Source organism: Paralichthys olivaceus, chromosome 6, assembly GCF_024713975.1.
Source record: "Paralichthys olivaceus isolate ysfri-2021 chromosome 6, ASM2471397v2, whole genome shotgun sequence".
Lineage (NCBI taxonomy): Eukaryota > Metazoa > Chordata > Actinopteri > Pleuronectiformes > Paralichthyidae > Paralichthys > Paralichthys olivaceus.
The window spans coordinates 9,932,488-9,951,761 of NC_091098.1; the positions used below are offsets into that span (position 1 = coordinate 9,932,488).

The 19,274-nt window shown below is 41.6% G+C and overlaps 2 protein-coding genes and 1 long non-coding RNA gene across 5 annotated transcripts in view; 2 read left to right on the forward strand and 1 right to left on the reverse strand.

The window, feature by feature from the left end:
• Positions 1-6,366, forward strand: part of LOC109630831 (helicase ARIP4-like) — a 60,931-nt gene extending 54,565 nt beyond the window's left edge. For all 3 annotated transcript variants that reach the window (XM_020089259.2, XM_020089262.2, XM_020089261.2), the window contains 6 exons: positions 587-762; positions 989-1,185; positions 1,522-1,721; positions 1,875-1,964; positions 2,071-2,166; positions 2,307-6,366. In XM_020089259.2, the coding sequence (XP_019944818.2) occupies positions 587-762; positions 989-1,185; positions 1,522-1,721; positions 1,875-1,964; positions 2,071-2,166; positions 2,307-3,355 (1,808 nt within the window). In that variant the 3' untranslated portion in view covers positions 3,356-6,366. The remainder of the gene's footprint in view (positions 1-586; positions 763-988; positions 1,186-1,521; positions 1,722-1,874; positions 1,965-2,070; positions 2,167-2,306) is intronic.
• Positions 6,360-7,715, reverse strand: LOC138410617 (uncharacterized). The gene is made up of 2 exons (XR_011243317.1): positions 7,540-7,715; positions 6,360-7,121 (listed from the first exon to the last, which is right to left on the reverse strand). It is a non-coding gene; the product is annotated as an uncharacterized lncRNA (long non-coding RNA).
• Positions 7,547-17,881, forward strand: tmem115 (transmembrane protein 115). Its single transcript, XM_020089344.2, has 3 exons — positions 7,547-9,157; positions 10,433-10,797; positions 13,374-17,881. The coding sequence occupies exons 1-3, from the start codon at positions 8,666-8,668 to the stop codon at positions 13,669-13,671; spliced, it is 1,155 nt and encodes a 384-aa protein (XP_019944903.1). The 5' UTR covers positions 7,547-8,665; the 3' UTR covers positions 13,672-17,881.
• Positions 17,882-19,274: the final 1,393 nt, after the last annotated feature.

Genomic DNA, 19,274 nt, shown 5'->3' on the forward strand with positions numbered 1-19,274 from the left:
CAGGGATACATGGAACATTACAGTCAAGTAAATAAAAAAATCTCCCATAATGTATTACATAAAATACATTATGGGAGATTTTGGTAGATTAAAAAAGAAAAAAACTAAATAAGTGAGAGATAAAAAATCGAAGAAAGGCCTAAAACAATACATACTACATAAAACCATGTAGAATATATTGAGCCAGTGTTTCCAACAGAATTAATTCAATTTATGGCGGAAACAGGGGTGCACGTGCACACACTCAAGGGTCATTCTCACGCAACAGATTCCAAGTGACTAAGAGACCTAAGATTGAAAGATGAGCTCTCACGTGAGAGAAACAACTGCATTGCATGCCACAGTTGTAGCTGAAACCACTGTCTGCACAGACAGTCAAAAGCAAGAGCACACTGTATCGTAACAGTGAGGACATGGGAAATGCCGCAAAAACCAATAGAGATCTCTTATGTTATAATGATGTGCGATAGAGAGCTGTGTTTATCAGCCTTTTCCAGTTTTGCTCTGTTTTTGTTCATGTGCTGTTCATGACCTAGCATCCCTGTCTTCTTAACCCTTCCTCTTCTTCCTCTTGTTTCCTCATCAGACCGGGTGGTGGACGACCTGAACCCTGTGCTGACCTTCACCAAGAGGGAGGTGGAATCTCTTCTTCACTTTGTGGACGAGGAGCCGGACCCCACCCAGGTGCTGCTGCAGCCCCAGGACAGTATGGAGCGAGTCCTCAGAAAGGCGCTGCACCACTATCCTCACCTAATCACCAAGGTAGATGCTTTTCACCATGCTTTTTTCCCCCCTGACTGTAGTAAGGCATTTTTTAAACCTCCACAGATTGTTGCAACACAAGCCCAAATAACTTAGAAGTTGGCATTTTAAATTAGATAAACTTCACGTGTAAACAACCTGTCACTGTCTTCTGCCTCTATCAGAGAGACATAAATGAATGACACCTATCTCACATCTTTTTTCATCCAACCTTTCTGCCTTCCAGCAACCATTCCCCCATGAGTCCCTGCTGATGGACCGCAGGGAGCTGAAGCTGAGCAAGGCCGAGAAGTCGGCTGCAAAGAAGGGTTATGAAGACGAGAAGAGGGCCTCGGTGCCGTACACCCGTCCTTCCTACGCTCACTACTACCCCGCCAGTGACCAGAGCCTCACCAACATCCCCGCCTTCAGCCAGAGAAACTGGTCAGTGACTCACAGGCTCAATGACTGCCATTAAAACTAATGGGGAAACAAAACTCTCTGTTTAATTCCTGTATCATTTTGCCTTTTTAAGAGCTTTTTAGTAATGAGTACTTGTGACATAAAGGAATCACATGCAAGGTTGTATTTAAAGATTTTAAATGTAACTTTTAGGGATTTTTTAATGTTTATTTTATGCAGCTTTTCAGTTCAATCCATCAGCTCAAATAAAAATGTACATTTAAACTTTTATAAAGTCCTTCACAAGGACCTGTATAGAACATGTATGTTACATGTAATCCTGGTTTAAAAATGAACTATTCATAACTGTCTGCTCAGGCGTCCTCCACCTCGTACCGAGGAGAAGCCAGTGGCCAGTGTCCGGCCAGTCCAGTCAACCCCGGTTCCCATGATGCCCCACCAGGCGTCTGCAGGCTCTGCCACAGGCAAAGATTTGTCCAGATCCAACCTGGGAGGATTCTCTGTTAAATGCCTGGAAAAAGCCGGGGTCTTTGTACAGAAGATCGTCACTAGTAATGGTACGCAGACTGTACATGCTCTGTACAATTTACTCTGCTTCTTATCGCCCCAACATACCACGCATCCTGTTGAACTGAATCTTCTTTCTTAGTGATATTAGAAAAGGAAATGTTTCTATTTAGTCATCTTAAATTTCTTTTTGTCTTTTTCAGACATAGTGATTCCAGGCACCAACAGTTCAGCAGATGTTCAGGCCAGAATCACAGCTGGAGAGAGCATCCACATCATCAGAGGCACCAAAGGTAATCAATAACTGCACACTGTTAACAAATTATACTGGTTATAATAATCAATTAACATTTTTTTACATAACATGATCTTTTTTTAATTGATTATTTCCTGTTTTAGGGACTTACATCAGGACGTCTGATGGTCGAATCTTTGCCATCAGAGCAGCTACGAAAGCCAAGACTGCAGAAGAGAGTACAACAGCAACACCCAAAGGTGAGATGGTTCATTACCCAGAAGTGAGCTCTACTAAATTTATGAGGGAAAAAATTCACAAAATATAATTGACACTAAATTATTCAAATAAAGCCAGTGTGGTCTTTTCTTAAATCTAATCTCTTCCTTCTTCTTCTCAGACTTGCAGGCCCCACCAGTCGAGGTTTCAACCAATGGTAGTGACAGTTGTAAGTCACCGGACATTAAGCAACAGGTACCATCCAAGTCTGTGCCCCGCCCTCTTTCACCTGACAGCCCAGAGATCATCGATGAGCTGCAGCGCTACACAGGAGCCACAGCGCAGCCAGAGAGGGCAGCAGTGAGCAACGCAAACAATCTGCCTTCCACCAAACGGCCTCAGACCAATGGCAGCAGTAGGAGTAGTTTACCCAGTGGAACTATGAGCCACCATGATGCCTCTGTGACTAATGCAGTGCAGCCCAGCATTGACACCACTGTCGCCCAAGACCTGAGAACAGGCTCCAAGCGCAAAGCCTTCACCCCGCCTTCGGATGAGCAGCCCAGCAAGCAGCCGTCTGCTGCCAAGCACTCCTCTGCCTCTCTGGCCTCTCAAGGCTTCCCCTTCACTGGGGGCTACGGCCTCCCTCCACTGGGCCTCAACCCTGCCATGTTGAGTGGGTCACTGGGGCACCCGCTCTATGTTGGGGCTGGTTCGCCTTACCTCCAGCCCCCCCACACTCAACTGGGGGACCCCGGTTACATGTACGCAGATCTGTTTGGCTTGGGCGGAGCCTGCTCTTCCTCCACCTCATTGTCGACAACCACGGCTACTGCCGTCTCATCCTCCTCATCAGTTAAAGCTGCCAGTTTGGTTCCAGGTGCCCTGCCACCATTCATGCTGAACCCCAGCATGGCGGGCATGGCTGGGATGCTCCCTCCAGGCTTCCCCCTCTCTTACAATCAGTCTCTGGCCAGCCTCTACACAGGGTCCATGCTCCCAGGCGGGCTTCCAGGACCAGCGGCCACTCCTGGCCCCGCTGGAGCCAGCTTCCTTTCCCAGTATCCTCCCACTGCTGCCTCCAGCTCCTCCTCATCCTCCCCTTCTTCCTTCTCCCCCTCAGCACGTTTTGAGGGCCACCGGGGTCCAGTTCTGGTGAATGGTGGGAATGTTAGCAGCACCAGCTGCTCAGATGACGATGATGATGTAATTGAGGTTAGGGGACAGTGACAGATGAATGATGTGCTCGTTTGAGAAAGCTTGATTCAATTGAAAAATAATTACAATAGGATGATATCCTCTGTGCCAGGATACAGGCCTCGAAGAGCCTGTGGCCGAAGCTGTGTGGAAATGGACAAAAAATTCAAAATGCATATATGTGATGACAACTAAGTCCCTGCTAACAAGTCTGTCTGCCTTGGATAAACAGTCCAAGCAGAGATTGAACACAGACTGGAGACAGAGCAACACATTTTAATGCTGAATATCAGAAGATGAAACCTGAGGAAGAAAAAACCTCCAGAGGGAAGAAAATCAAAAGACTTAGGGCTTCCAAGTTTTTTTGTTCAATAATGGCATTGAGATACTGATCACTGGACTTAGAACTGCTGATTGTGGGCCTGCAGTGACCACAAATGGCCACTAGTTGTCCTGTTGACTTTTGAGATTCTAGTTCTGCAGCTTTGTTAAATTTCATAACTCTTTTGCTTTACTAGCTAATTAAATGATGATATTAGGAAGGAATTGCTCATGAAAAAAGGTGTGATGATTAAGTTAGCTGGTAGTAACATTTGTTAAATATCAATAACTGAAATGGTATTGTTTGTCACATGTCAAATATTGCTACTGAATATTTCTTCAAATGATAAATGATATGATAGGTTAAAAGATCAAACAGAAGTTTTAAATGATGGTAATAATTCACTGCCAGGACAGTTGATGGTGTTGTACAAAGTCATCTTAATTATTGAAGAAGCATTTTAAGGCCTGTTGAGGTTAAAGTCAACTCTTGAAACCTTCAAACTCTAATGAAGAAGAATGTATGCTAAATCAAATGCCTTTAAACCAGGCCTCCTATTTAGGCATCAGGCGATCAGATTTTTCTTTTTTTCTGTGTGTGTGTATTTTCTATTTATGTGATCTTTCATTTTTTTAAAGAAAATGATTGCCTAAAAACAGCCAGGTAAAATTGAGAAAAAAAACTGTTAGTAGTGTGGTGTCCTCCTCGTAGCGGAGAAACAACCAACAGAAAATGCCTTTTTGCCTCCATCTTTCTGAATGTGAACTGTGAGAGAGAGGAGAGGCAAAGAGAGACAGACGGTCGCCGTGGCTCTCTGAATCTCGCCCACAGTCTTACTGTAGCCTAGCGAAAAACGATGCAAAACACTCACTCAAGCCTATATATGTATTTGTACAAACCCCGGAGGAATTGAGCTCACAAACCCCCTGAGTTTTGTTTTCGCCTGTGTCGTTCCTTAGTCTGTGTTTGTGCATAGTGTTCATAAGGGTTACAAAAGGAATGGTTTTAAAAAGAAAATTAAGTGAATAGAAACTTGTATACTTGGTTTTTGTGACTCGTACTGACATGGATTCCATCTTTGCTCTGCTCTATCTGTCTCATGCTATTTTGTCACCAGAGGACAGTGTGAAACCAAACTCATGTTTTTGTTCTTTTTTTAAGAGATGGTGTAGCTTTGCCAAAAAATTGATAAATGCACAAGCACATCATCGACCTCCATCGAAGAGGATTTTGTGTCTTATGAGACCAAATTACGCTGTCAACTTCTTAAAATCCTCGACAGCAGCACACTCTCTTTTCACTTTAGCATCCTCACGGCCACAATCGACACGTACATCTCTCTCTGTATGACCCTGCAGGAAACACTGTACACGGCACTGCACTGTAAAAAGAGACACAAATCTGTACACGTCTTTGGACTGGTCCAACGCTGGGACAAGCGTCATCATCGCATTATCATGTTCTTCTTCATATTAACCACACGCCACCATTCAGCTATTCCAAAAGATCCCCTTTGATCACATCAACCGTTCAATCACTGTCCTCGTAGAAAATCTTCTTCTCCGAAACGGCTGCAGGAAGAGCTTTAAAAAACCACCCGCTCTTTTGTGGAAAGCGAATCTCTTTAACATCATCAAAGCAAAGACTAAGCATTTACTGTCATTTCCCTTCCATGTATTTTGCTCATCATATTGAAATTGTTAGTTTACTTATGTTTCTTCTGTTTTTGTTCTCTTTTTACGATGTTTGAATTTACCAAATTAATTTATTTATGACGGTGCGTATTTATTCATTTTTATTTTTGTACAATGTTTATTTGGTCTCCTTTTTTTTCTTTTCCTGGTTTCTAAACATTTTACGGTCATATAACTTTTGTTGTTACTGCAGATGGAAAATGCTTAATTTTTGTGTTTGTTTTTTTAAGAAGAAGAAGTTTGATCTGTCAATCTGACCAGACACGTGAACTTGCATGTGGACCAATCAACTGATTTGTTACTGTGCACACTAATATCCAGGAACAGCATATTTAAGAAAGATGGAGTAAATATCATGTCCTGTTTACAGTAACTGATCAGCTGTTGATTATAATTTAAGAAGGTCATTAGGGATATATTGATTCTCACCGTGATCAGCTCTGATTCCTTCATCCTGCATCATCACCAGCTGTATTCAGGATACTTATCGGAGAATTTGTAAATGAATAATATGAGCCATTTGTGTGCATGTAAATGAAGCTAATTCACAAGTCATGGGTCAGAAACAGAGGCAGTCATATCACTTCAAAACTGAAAAGAAAATGTTGAAATCAAGTGCTTCTCTTTTCTTTTACTTTTTTTGCTCTTCATCATCATATCATCCAAAATGTGTCCATCTGTGTCGTCGCCATGATGGAAAACGAGCAAGTTTCCTCAGTGTTGAACTGTTGTGTTGTCAGCTCAGCCTTTGCTGCGCAGTTCGACTGCTCTTTTATTTCACAGCTTTCTACTTGAATTTACATATTTATTTATACAAATCCATTTGGTTGGACAAGCTGAGCCGACTATCTGAATTCCATTTTAGCCGAGGAGAAGATTAAAGCTGCTGTCTTTGAGGATTGGCTCTAGTCAAAGCCTGTTGTGTAGTTTATCGATGGATAATGTGTTTGACCGTGGATTACTTTTAGATCCTTTTTTGTGTTGTTTTTTTGGAAGTTTGTAAATAAAAAGAAACATGTTCTAAATAACACTTTTCCTTGTGTCTTTATTAACAGTATTAGAAGGTGGAGCAGGATTTCAAGTTTGATTCAAAGAAAATGAACAAATCACATGACAAGAATATAATCACAATCAGTGATATAGTAATGATAATAAACTTTATAAAGAACCTTTTACAGTTTCAAAAGGCTTCACAAGATACTAATTAATTTAAAATAAACTCATTTGAGGATCACACATAAGGAAGGAAATACAGTAAAATGCTACAGATTCTAAAATAATTTAAATTGAAGAGCCAGGTTTAAAAATAAATATAAACAATCACAAATGAATGCACTGTACTCTACACAATACTGTAATTTCCTGAAGCCTTTGCAAACCTATATTGTTCCATTCCATTTTCTTTTTCCTTTGAAAAAGTAATCATGTAACCATGTTTTTTTAATACATTGATGAACATGGACAGTAAGAGTAAATACATTTTTACACAATGAATCACCACATTACAAATAAATGTCTTTTTTCCAGATGAATAAAGTATAAAGCAAAAAAGAGTGCCAACTGAAAATAGTTGTCTTTTAGATGTTGTCTTCTGTTGAGTTATCTATAGTGATATGGAAAGGATCAATGTTATTGATTGTTGCAGGATGATTGATCGCCATGTTCTTATAACGTAGTGGTAAGATGGATGGAGGGTGAACTCTGGTCTGGTTAGTACCCTCCACTGTCCACATCCGACTTTAATTAACACTCGCTCTTATGGGGTCTGAGAGCAGGGAGGCCCCTGGGTAAGCAAAACAAAAAAAGAGGTATGGCAGGTGGATTATGGACTGCAGTGTTTATTCAATTTCTATATTTTATATTTGTGTATATCTCTTTACATCTAAAAGTATTACATGCATTACTTTACTGGTGTCTATGTCTGACTGCCCTCTTGCTGATGTAAGGTTGCAAATTTCCCCACAGTGACGCTAATGAAGGATTATCTTATATTATCTTATCTTACACTATAGGCTACACTGTTATACTACACTGTACTATACTACAGTACACCACATGTCACTGTACTAAACTGTACAATATTATACTATACTATTGCTAACTACAGTGTATACATCAGTATATAAACACTGAGACTTGAAGAGAATTGATGATGTGGATTATCTTTGTTCACATCCTGAACATAACGAGCTGTGACTCACCTTCACCAGTTCACTCTCTGAGTTAGTGAGTACATCAGCTCCACTTTCACGTGACGCGCCCTGAGTTAAGAACTCGGTTTCCCGACGTGCTCTGCTGTTGGGTCGTTACGTGCCCTGACGTAGTTCCTCGTTGATGACGGTGGCAGACAGCCTCGGTGTGTGAGGAGGAGTTCCTGCTAACACAAGATACATTTTCCTACGAGCTGCTCAGGAAACACACAAGAGCAGGGAAATAGACGAGTGACACCGAGGCATTGTGGGAAACCTGTGAGCTGTACGTGAACTGACGCTGCCCCTCGAACGACTCTCACGGTTGTTTTGGAGGCCTGTTGCTAACTACGGGAAATCCTCGGGCTAGCCCCGGTGGTCACTGGGCCGAAACAGGACGCGGAGGACCGGGAGCTGGAGCTCCGTGGGCTGGTTCAGTCGACGCTAGCTGCTCCATCTTTACTGTCAAAACGTAGACGTAAGCTCCCCTGCTCCTCCGTGGTGGATATAAATCAGCGTAACTCGATACGATGCCAGTTTGACAGCTAGCTAACATTAGCTCTCCTGTGTTTACAAGCTAAAGCTCATCTGGAGAAGTGGCCACTGAGGTGTTTTTGCTTCAGTCGGGGTTTCCATGTTTGGCCTCTTTTCACCTGTCTGCTCGCTGCTGGTGATTTGAGAACTTGTTGAGCTGCTGTGTCCTCGGACTGAAGGTCGCCAGCTCGATCAGAAGGTTTCTTAGCTAAGGTTATCACATCCCCAGGCTTATCTGCTGCAGCGCAAACTTTGTTGGCTGCTTGGATTGTGAGGCTCAGTCGAGTTTCTTTGATTCCGTGAATGTTAGATACAGAAAATCTAATGTATTGTTAAGGTTTAAACACACGTATCGATATCTAATGCGAAGACGAACGTGTTTGGTCAGAAGGAGAACAAGTTTACTGATTTGATTATTGGGACACAGCTGAACCACAGTATCCCGGATGAAGGCTCACAGAGAAGTGTGGGGTTTGATGCTGTCAGGACTCCCAGGTGTCACCTGCTGTGCTCGGCATTGTTAATCTCACAGCACCAACATCTGCTGCTTCAGAGGGAATCCATCTGCTGCTTGTGTCTCTGTCTTGAGCTCAACCAGACCACGATGAATCGCTACCTGCCGGTGGCCCGGCAGCACTTCCTGGCTGCTCTGGCCAGCACCAGTGTTGTGGTGAAGACCATCAGTGCCGTGGTGGTGCTCCTCTACCTGCTGTCATGGGCCGTCGACACTCCGTACACGCTGGGGGTGACCCCCGGGTACCTCTTTCCTCCCAACTTCTGGGTGTGGACACTGGTGACCCACGGGGTCGTGGAGCAGCACGTCTGGGGCGTGGCAGCCAATGTGGGGACAGTTATGGCCTGTGGCCGCCTCCTGGAGCCTCTGTGGGGCGCTCTGGAGCTCCTGATCTTTTTTGCAGTGGTTAATTTGTCTGCAGGCCTCCTGGCTGGGCTCTCCTACCTCCTCACCTATGTGGCCACCTTTGACCTGGACTTCCTGTTTGCTGTGCGGGTCCATGGAGCAGCTGGGTTCCTTGGAGGTGTCCTGGTGGCGTTGAAGCAGACCATGGGGGACACCACGGTGCTCAGAGTGCCACAGGTGAGGCCATCAAACAACTCAGGTCTGGTAGAAGTGCTGTCTTTTTTGCTATACCCTGGTTATTATCCATCTTCTGCTAATTAAATTAGCCTAATCTTTACTCTTCACATTATAAGATAAAGTAAGTAAAGTAAGAAGAGCTCAACAGAAACTGTGGATGTTTGTATCATAGTTTTGGTCTCAGTTTTAGACTCATTAAAACTCCTACAGAATATTTACAGCGCTCATATAAATATTGTGGACACCTCTAGACATCAACTCAACTTAGTGTTACTTATAATTTAATGAACATAAAAACATGAAAGTGTATTTGTGGCATTTTTAAAAGTTTGTTCACCCCTTTTCTAGTTATGTTAAGTTGTCCTTATGAATTATCAGGATTGTCCCAGAGCTAATAAAGTCTCTGACAGCATTGTGGTAAGACTCAGCTACTAGCAGTGGTATACTGCTACCACAGACTTAGGAATGACAACTTAGTTGAAGTATACACTTTTAAGGACAAATAGATACAGCAAGCATATTTACATCTGCTGCTGTGCCTTTGTATAGAAACATGTCAGTTTTTTGTGTGGATTGTGATTTAAACTGAGGGATTTAAGTGTGTAATTCCTAATATTGTTATTAATTCATTCGATTTTTTCTTTTGGGTTGTTAATTTAAAATAGCACTTTCTCCATTTAGTTTTTTTTATTAAGGTGCGTTCACACAGTCTTATCAGGCTTTCAAATGATTGTAATATAGAGTGACCATGATATTTTATTAAAGCCCTGTAGGCCAGTGGTTTACAGGCCAATGGTTCAGCCGTTGAGTGTTTTTTTTCTTGTCCTGTATTCTCTGGTTGAGCCACATGATTTTCTTTCAAACATTCCAAGATGTAATCTGATGCTCTACCGGAGAGCAGTGTACGCTGCGTCCAGATAAAGGTTTCGTTTTTTGCTGAAGTGCACTCTAGCTACACATTCCTAACACGCCTCTTTTACTACCAGGCTACTTGGCTTTAGCTATTATTAATTTAATTAATTGCTTTTTATATGTTTGTATCAAATTTGGTCACTTCTCTCATTCATCACAGTTAATCAGATCAGGAAATGTTCATCAAAATGCTTGTAGATGTTGACAGTGACTCCTTTCTGCCACCCTGGCAGGCAGTCAGCCATTGTTTGGTGTTCCCATTCCTGAACCTAGTACACTTGTGTGAGTTGAGGGAACTGGCAGTCTGTAGACAAACAAGTATCTATCATGCCTGATCATTCTTCTCTTCTGCTCCTCTCACAGGTGAGACTCAAAGCAGCACCAGCTTTGGTCCTCCTCCTCTTGGCCTTACTGCGCCTGTCTGGTCTTCTCTACAGCTCTGCCCCGCTGGCTGCGTACAGCTACGGTGCACTGTCTGGCTGGGTCTACCTGCGCTTCTACCAGAGGCACAGCCGGGGCCGCGGGGACATGTCAGACCACTTCGCCTTTGCAAGTTTCTTCCCTGAGGCACTGCAGCCCGCTGTGGGGCTGCTGGCAGGGCTGGTCCACTCTGTTCTGGTGAAGATGAAGGTGTGCAGAAAGATGGTGAAGAGATACGACGTGGGGGCGCCCTCCTCCATCACTATCAGCCTGCCAGGGACTGACCCACAGGATGCAGAGAGGAGGAGGTGAGTCAGAGCAAAGGAGACATTTCACTTTTCATCTCCATGCATATATGCTTAGACTGATCTGAAAATACCTTCTGTCTGATATTTTGGTGTACCTTGTTATCAACTACCTAATTAGAGAGTACTTGTTTACCAGATGCTGTTGTGCAGGATTTTACCTCTACATACATTTTTTGATGAAATGGCTCTGTGTAAATTGCAAATCTATTGCTAACTTAACAATGTGACCCAAATTCTCTACGTCATTAAATAGCTGTAGTTGGTCACACTGCTTTTAATTTGTGCGAAGAAACCTGTCATAAGGTTTCATTACTGTTAAAGCACAGGTGTAAGTCCATCAATAGCTATGCTACTTATCTCTTCAGGCAAGGGGCAGAATACACCCTGGACAGATTGGCAGACTATCACAGGGCTGACAGTTAGGAAATGTAGCCGTCAATTGGAAGAAATGCAGAATACCTGAAAAGCACAGAAACCTGAAGACAGAAGTTGCATAATAGAACATAGATAGCAGACCCGAGCCCATCAGGACCTGGGCTGGATTCTGAAGATTTTAAAATTATGTTAGGGTTGCGTTCTCTCACGTTGGCTTAGCTATGTATTTGATTTTTACACTGTACATATTTGTAATCAGAGAGAAAAACACCAACACAGCTCAGTTTACCTTAATTGCATAAAGCTTGGGTAAAAAAACACAGAATAGTTTCAGGCTCAGGTCGGGCATGGTTAGTTTTCTCTCAGGCTTGGATGGATTCAGACAGAAAAATGCGACCTGATCTGTTGCATAATACTAAAGTTTTCTCTGTGTGGGACGATTTAGAACCGAGCCAACGGAGATGCCTCCATTTGGGGAAGGACAGTTTCCTCTCCTGTGGCTGCCTTGTTGTCCCCGTCTTGTTCTGACACTCTGTTCATCTCTTAAATCTTAAGTGACAACTTTTGACATGACCTCTCCACGCTTTAATTGATCAGTTAGGCTGCTTCCCTTTTACCAAACATGGTGTATGAAGGCAGCGGCTGATAAAGTGATGATGTTTTACTTTGGAATCTGCTACAATTGAGCGCTTGAAGAAAATAGAATATTTTTCTATAATCAGGTAATTAATTTATCACAGTGATAAAAGTATTACACAATCAATGATGTTGTGCCCTATCACAGGTGTGGGTGACAGATTCTAGAACTTTTTTTGCTTGTGAGGTGACAGTGCTAACCACTCTGCCTGGCACACCCTCACATTAAATACACCAGTTAAATAGGAGACAGACGGCATATTGTTTTTGTCTTAGCTTTGTTTACTCAGGTATGGTCTGCTGAGCCTCTGCTCTCTTTTAGCCATAGTGCTCAAACACTTCACACATATTCATACCATAGCTCCATAACACACACACACACACACACACACACACACACACACACACACACACACACACACACACACACACACAAACTCACATAAACTCACACAAACTCACACTTACTCCTACTTTCAAGCTGTCAGGTTGGTTTTCTTCCTGTTGGAATGTCTGACACTCAATTACAGAAACATAGACATGTGAACCTGTCATTTTTCATGGGGTCTTTTTTACCTTTTTTTTAAATCGGAAACTTATTAAAGAACAGTAAAGGAACAACGTTTCTTTTCCAACATTCAGAATATCTTTGGTAAATACTCACTCAGATGCATATGTTCAGCATTTTGAAACTTCTCAGTTACAGGGAAACAGATGTAAATGTGACATCGAACGAGTTTGGTCACAATTTTTAGTAACTGACTGGGTTTCTAAATGTTTCAGTCTGTGCATTACTCATCTGTTAAGTGTCTCCTTCCTCCCGTACGACACACGTCAAACACGTCCACCATGTGAATTATTTGAAGGCCTCACTCGAAGTTTGATTTTGATTACCTGGTGATTTAGAGGTTGGCGTCTGTTGAAAAGGAAATTAACCTTATGGCCATTACTTGAAATGTAATTGCTACTTCTCAAGGATAAGTGGGACATTCAATCAACAAATTACATGTTTTATTCCAAAAATGATGTCATTCCTTTCATAACTGTTCTTACACTTGATTACTAGTACCAAAAAACAGTAACAGCATAAGGTGTGTTATTCCCCCGGGTTTATTTATTTTTACTACCAACTAACGTTGAGTCCCTTAATTGTGAGTTCACACATTTACCTTATTCTCTAGGACACTTAACTAAGCAGGGAATGAGAGTTTCTCTCATCTACATTGTTTTTCTCTTTTGAAAGAGTTTTATCTGAAACCAAAGAGATATTCCTTTAATAATATATGTAGTGTAGTCTATTTTCTAGTGGAGAGGAGACAGCAGGTGTGACAAGTGGACAGGGTTATATCATCCGTATATTCCTGAATAGCACATAACAGCTGTAACACTGACTACCATGGCTACCTATTCTACATATGTCTTAATTTAGAAGACACACTTGATGTTTCACACATTTATTGAAGCATAATGTTGTAATGGAATCATTAGATCACATCTACATTGAACATTGAAACAATCATACATGTGTCTCATGTCAAACCTTTCTCTCCCCTTCTTCCTCCCAGACAACTGGCCCTCAAAGCTCTGAACGAGCGTCTAAAGCGTGTGGAGGACCAGTCTGCCTGGCCGAGCATGGACGACGAGGAAGATGACGATGAGGACGAAGTCAGAACTGACACACAACCACTCCTCCCAGGTGGGCAAGACCCCTCCTCCTCCACACTGAGACCAGCAGGGGGACTCATCGGCGCCTCCACCTCATCATCCTCAATGTCGCAGAGCGGTGGAGCAGCATCCACAGGCGGCACACAACACCCAGAGTCCAGCATTATCAGCTTCGAGGATGCACCTTCTAGATCGTAACAAACGGAACGTATGTGTATGGATCCGCACGCTGTGTTCTGTGTCACTAGCAGGTACTAGCATTCACTGTCTCTGGCTAGTATACTGATATATTTGGTGACAGTGATTAGGCATACACTCTGTATCACACACACACACAAACACACAACATCTTTGACGACCATGCGCTCACACAAACACTGTCAATGTCATCGTGAAGCCCAGAGAGGTGGTAACTGTACAGTGCTTTCAGTTCAGCTGTTTGGTTGTTAACACTCAGTGTATTTGGGCAAATTGGACACTTTATTCTTCTCATCCTTTCTGCATCATCCAGAAATTCTCTCTTGTCTGGACTTTATCCCAACAGCAGAGCTCTGTCTGCTGCAAACTCCCTGTGTCTCTTTCTCTTGGTTCCTAAATAAATAACAAAATGTTTGTACAATATTCTTTTTGTAAGTCATTTTCAGAGCAGCCATAATTGGTCTCTGATTGCCTGCTACAAGAAAGTCGTCAGCGACAGAGACTTGTGCCGAATTTTTGATTTTTGCTAAAAGGCCAACTCTTTTCACACACTGTTGTGATAAGTGCTAAAAAATGGCTGCACGAGACATTAGCGTTTGTTTGTTTGGTTCCAAATATGAAACCAGATGTGTAACAGAGGAGAAAGTGTGAAAAGCATGTGCTTGCTCAGCACCAGCTGCTGTACCAGAGGAAAGAAGCTGCTGCAGGTCTGACCTGCTGATGAACTTTGATTACAAACCTCAAGATTTGAAGAAGTGCCAGGGGAAAGAATTTTTCAAACCAGGTTCAATTGCTGCCTGGTGTCTCTCTGGAACAGCAGGCTGAGAAATGGACTCTATATCAGTTTTCTTTTGGGTTTTTTATTTGTTTTTATGGCCCAGATTGATGCTCAGTGGAAGTCTTTCAATGAAAGTTTGGTATTTTTATCTTTTTTTTTTCTCCAACAAAATCAAAAGAAACTATCAAACCTTGTTTCTGTGCATTAACAAGACATGTAAATGGTGTTACTCTCACACAGACGATGGGGATGATTTTGATTCTTCTTGTTTTATGAGTTCATTATTTTTGTAAGTTAATTTCAGGCCTAACCCTGGAGCACCCTCCTGCAACCTTTTACACTTCCACATCCCACGATCAGAAATGAGTAATAGCTCTTGAGTTGTCTGAGTGGATATGATTAAGAGAAGTGTACAGTGTCTGTCATGGTTGTATTGGTCATTTGGCTCAAATGCAGAGGAGGGATCATGGGAAGATTAGATAACAGCCTGTATCCACAGTGTGCTGGTATTTTTAAGGATTTAAGTCACAATGATCAGATTCACAGTTTGTATTTGTATCTGTGATGTGTCAAGAGGAGAAATGACTTTATAGACAGAAGATGCCTGTGTTGACCAGTAGTCGTTCTGGTTCAGGTCTCTCAATCACATCCTTTGCACTTGTACATCTCTCATTTCTAAAATGACAGTGCTACACTGAAGGCGACGATGAATAAATTCACTATGGAGGTTGAGGGGCAGCTAAATTGTTTAATCTAAAATGTTTCATAAATTCCAAACAGTCAAAAAGGTCAGTGACACATTTTTTTTCTGAACTCAATCACTGTACATGTCTGGTTTTATTACTGTCACAAATCACATTTTTTAAATTCCAATTTCCCTTATGACCTTGTTGATTAAAGTCAGCTGCAGCCAGTAAATTATTTTACACGTAGCAATCCCGGTAATGGGAAACTGAAGCATTTATTAACATTGTGGTCACAAGGTTGAAATAGATTTTATTGGAATTCCCAAGTTGTCAGGAAAGTGAATATGCACCTCTGCTGCACATATTTCGTATATAACGTGAAAAATCAACAAGCTCAACAATTTCTTTTTTCTTTTTTTTTTATATTTCAGACTTAAAATGCAGATTCATGTCACCAGGCCCGAGAAGCTATTTGAAATGTAGGAATAACATACATACTGTTACACGTGAGATGTATAGTGGTTATGTTTATTTTACTATTTAATGTTAGTTTTGTGGAGAATAATCTTGGAGTGGCCTTACTGATCACTTTATTTCCCACCAATTTAAAGAGTATAAATATTGACAAACCAAATCAAATATAAGACACAGCAGGTTATTTGTGGTTATTTATGATCGTCATGCTGTCATTTATTTACCAGCAGTATAATCTTTAACATGAGCAAAATCTTCTCCTCCTGTCCTCTCTGCAGTAGTAGCCTGTGATTTGCAAAAAGCTAAATGACAGATCACCCTTGACAAGGTAGCACTAAAGAGAAATCCCCTGCATCCAGAACACTGTAGAACTAAAGACAGTGAATGCATTTAATTTGTCCAGTTAGACTCAATTCGAGGAGCATGTTCCCAGATGGACATTTTCAAGTACTGGCAATTCAGATTAAATGTGAAGAGTTTTGACTCTTGGAGTCCAAGCAATGGAAGAGAGTTTCTTTTCACCTGATGGGATCATGTTATTGTTGGGAAGTGATAAGCCATATTCGAGTGATGAAACTCTGTGTGTTCTGTCCTGTGTTTCTCCTCTTTTCTCCTGCTCATTCCACTGTGCTCTTACTAGTGGACGTTTACATTGGATGAGTGGGGCCAGTAAATATGAATGAGTATTTGTATTGATGAATGGACGCAGGGATGAGGGGCGTGTTTTCGGACTAGCCCCAGCTTTAATGTGGAGAAGGTTTGATTACAGTCATATATCTGAAATCTCAATCTGTTTTCACAGTAGACATGAAGGAAGAGTGTCAACAACCCTCTAACAGTAACTACATAATGCAACAGTGCAGTCACACTTGCTGTCACACTCTGGTGATGTTTTTTTAACTCAGCTGCTGGCAGAACTCTCACATCACATGATAAACATCTACAATGCAGCGAAACCCATTGAAACATGGACGCATGCAGATTACTGTGTAGTTGAAACATGGCCATGTGAACATTGAAGTTGGCAGTCTGAGGTTTCAGATTGAGTCTGGCTAATCTGACATTCAGCCAAATCCTCCACTATCGGTTCTGTCATCTTCAGTTTTTTTTTTTTTTCTCTCTATTCTTGTTTGTTCTGGCTCTGAACGCCCTCTAAGATAAGTTAGGATTGCAATCACATTTGAATCATTGAGATGTTTTGATACCAAAAAACATAAAAAAAACATATTTTGACAGCTGCATGCTACCAGCACTGTATGGAAGTGATTATTGCTGTTGTATGGCGTGGCTCAGGTTGGACATTGGAAAAAAATACATGGAGAAAATGTCGTAGAACTTCTTTATTATTTAGTTTGACAGTCAAAACTGAAAAGAAAATCACAAATAAATAAATCTAGGAAATTACAACAGTTTCCTCCTTTTAAAAAGCTGGAAACTCAATACATGTCTCTAACCCTTCTTTACCTTTGGTACTTTTCAGCATAAAATATTACAAAATTTACATTTTATCTAGCCCTGGCTAAAGCTACCGGAAATCACTTCCTCTCCGCTGCTCTAAAAACATAACAGTTTGCCAGTGGCAGGACAGCTGCTGTTCCGGAGTGGTGAAGTAGAAGTAATTATTGAGATAAGGAAATTGCTGATGTTTTATCTGACTGAAACTAATATAGATATAAGACATAGTATTGGCATTTCCATCAGCACCGGATGCATTTCCCATGCTAGCATTGGTATCGGAACATTTCTGTTGAGTAATGACACTGTACACTTGGTGTAGACAAAGTACGATGTCAGTGATGTTGGCAGCAGTGGTCATTACGCTGCAGTGGCCTATCAGCATGAGCCAAAATCCTATCATTGCAATTTAGTGACAGACACTGTTTTTCCCCCATACATTGGTGTCATGTCTTAAATGCAGAACATTCTACTATTTTTTTTTTTTTTCTAGTCTATTTGGTAAAATAGCGGCTGTGGGGTAACACCAGCGTCATGGTTTGTAGATGAAAGCTGTGCTCCTGCCCTCATTTTCTTCATTTTCCTGTTTGCGAAACTGGACATTCACAGCGTTTTTCTTTTTTAAAATATTTTTCTGTACTTTTCCTCATGTTCCTACTTTTGCACCAAACAGATCTTGTTCACACTAATGACAGTTTTGTTCTTTCTCTGTACTGTGGCTGTTCCACAGGCTCTAAGGTTTTAGTTTTAAGATATATTTCTTTATCTCTGTACGAAATAAAAGACGATTGTATGAAAATAAAAAGGTGTGAATCTTTGCTGCATCCCTGTTGTGGTATTTACTGCTCTGCTGTCATGACTGGACCTGGAGGTGGAGGAGCGACCTCTCAAATTACAACACCATACAGTTATACTGCTGAATTATTTATAACAGGAAAATAGGTGCACTGCCACAACCTGTGTATTTGTAAAATGTGCTTACTGACGCATCGAATTGAGTGGTTATTTAGATCAACTTGAGGAAATGCATTTACACGCATGTTCGTGGTATTTACAGTAGTTGGGATTAGCAGATATTTCAGGATTCATCAGAGGATATAGTCATTTTTTAACCTTTTTTCCAGCATAAAGTATGTTGCATCAGGGACTTCAACTGCATGATGCTGGAACACAAAATAAGTTGGAAAGATCCCCGGATCATCCTTTGAAAATTTGACCTCAGTATTCAGAAAACTATAAATGAAGCTGTTCTGGGGGCTAAAATAACAATGATCACAATAAAAGCAGATACAACAGGGACAATTTTTGCAATTGACAGACGCCCTGAAGTTGCACCGTGATGTACGTAACAGTAAAGTAAGAAGTAAGCCCCTCACAAGAAAGTGTGGATTCTGTACGTTCTCACTGTGTCTGCATGCATTTTCTTCAGGTTCTCCGGCTCTGACAGTCCAAAGAAATGTTAATAATAAGTCTGATAAGTTTATCATAAGCTAAAAGTGTTCCACAGTGCTTTCCAATGAGAATCAAACACTGGAACACGAGGGCCCTGTCCCAATTCACCCCTCAGCCCTACCACTTGGCCCTACCCCTTTGTTTTGCACGTGGCTGTGAAGGGGTAGGTTCGTCCCATTTCTCCATGTGATGTAGGGGTAGTGACCATCTAGCCCTTCAAACACCTCATCAACCATTGTGTATTCAGGACCCCCCTTAAAATGAAGGGGTAGACAGAAACCCTCAATTGCTTTACAAATAGACGAACCGATTCAACATGGCGGCTGCTAAAAAAAAAATGTAAGTATGAAAAAGTTTTAATCAAGCAGAACATCTTATTTTAATCCAGTGGCAAATGGAAATATAATGATTAATATCATAAAATGAATCACTGTGACAAGCGTTTCAGGAAAAGTTGTCTGATGTGTCACTAATATAATGTTGGTTGGCAACAGTTGTTAATATAATAGTGTTGGTTGATATTGTTTGTCACTGTAATGATGTCGGTGTCTTCATGTCCAGGGGTAGGGCCAAGGGAGAGGAATTGGGACAGAGCAGAGGTGTCCATGATGGAGTCCTACCACTGATCTGTCTCCTGCTTCTGTAAATATAGTTAAGGACCTCATCTGACCGCCAGGTGGCGTCGTTACCCCAGGCTTTGACTGCCGGATCCCGGGCAGCTGCATCCTTAGAGAAGAAAGTTACAGCTGCAGTTCCTG

What these genes read in the sequence shown, in the direction of transcription:
- tmem115 (XM_020089344.2), top strand. Translation starts at nt 8,666, where the DNA reads ATGAATCGCTACCTGCCGGTGGCCCGGCAGCACTTCCTGGCTGCTCTG. An exon ending in CGGTGCTCAGAGTGCCACAG is followed by an intron (nt 9,158 to 10,432) that starts GTGAGGCCATCA and finishes CTCCTCTCACAG; the next exon opens with GTGAGACTCAAAGCAGCACC. An exon ending in CAGGATGCAGAGAGGAGGAG is followed by an intron (nt 10,798 to 13,373) that starts GTGAGTCAGAGC and finishes TCTTCCTCCCAG; the next exon opens with ACAACTGGCCCTCAAAGCTC.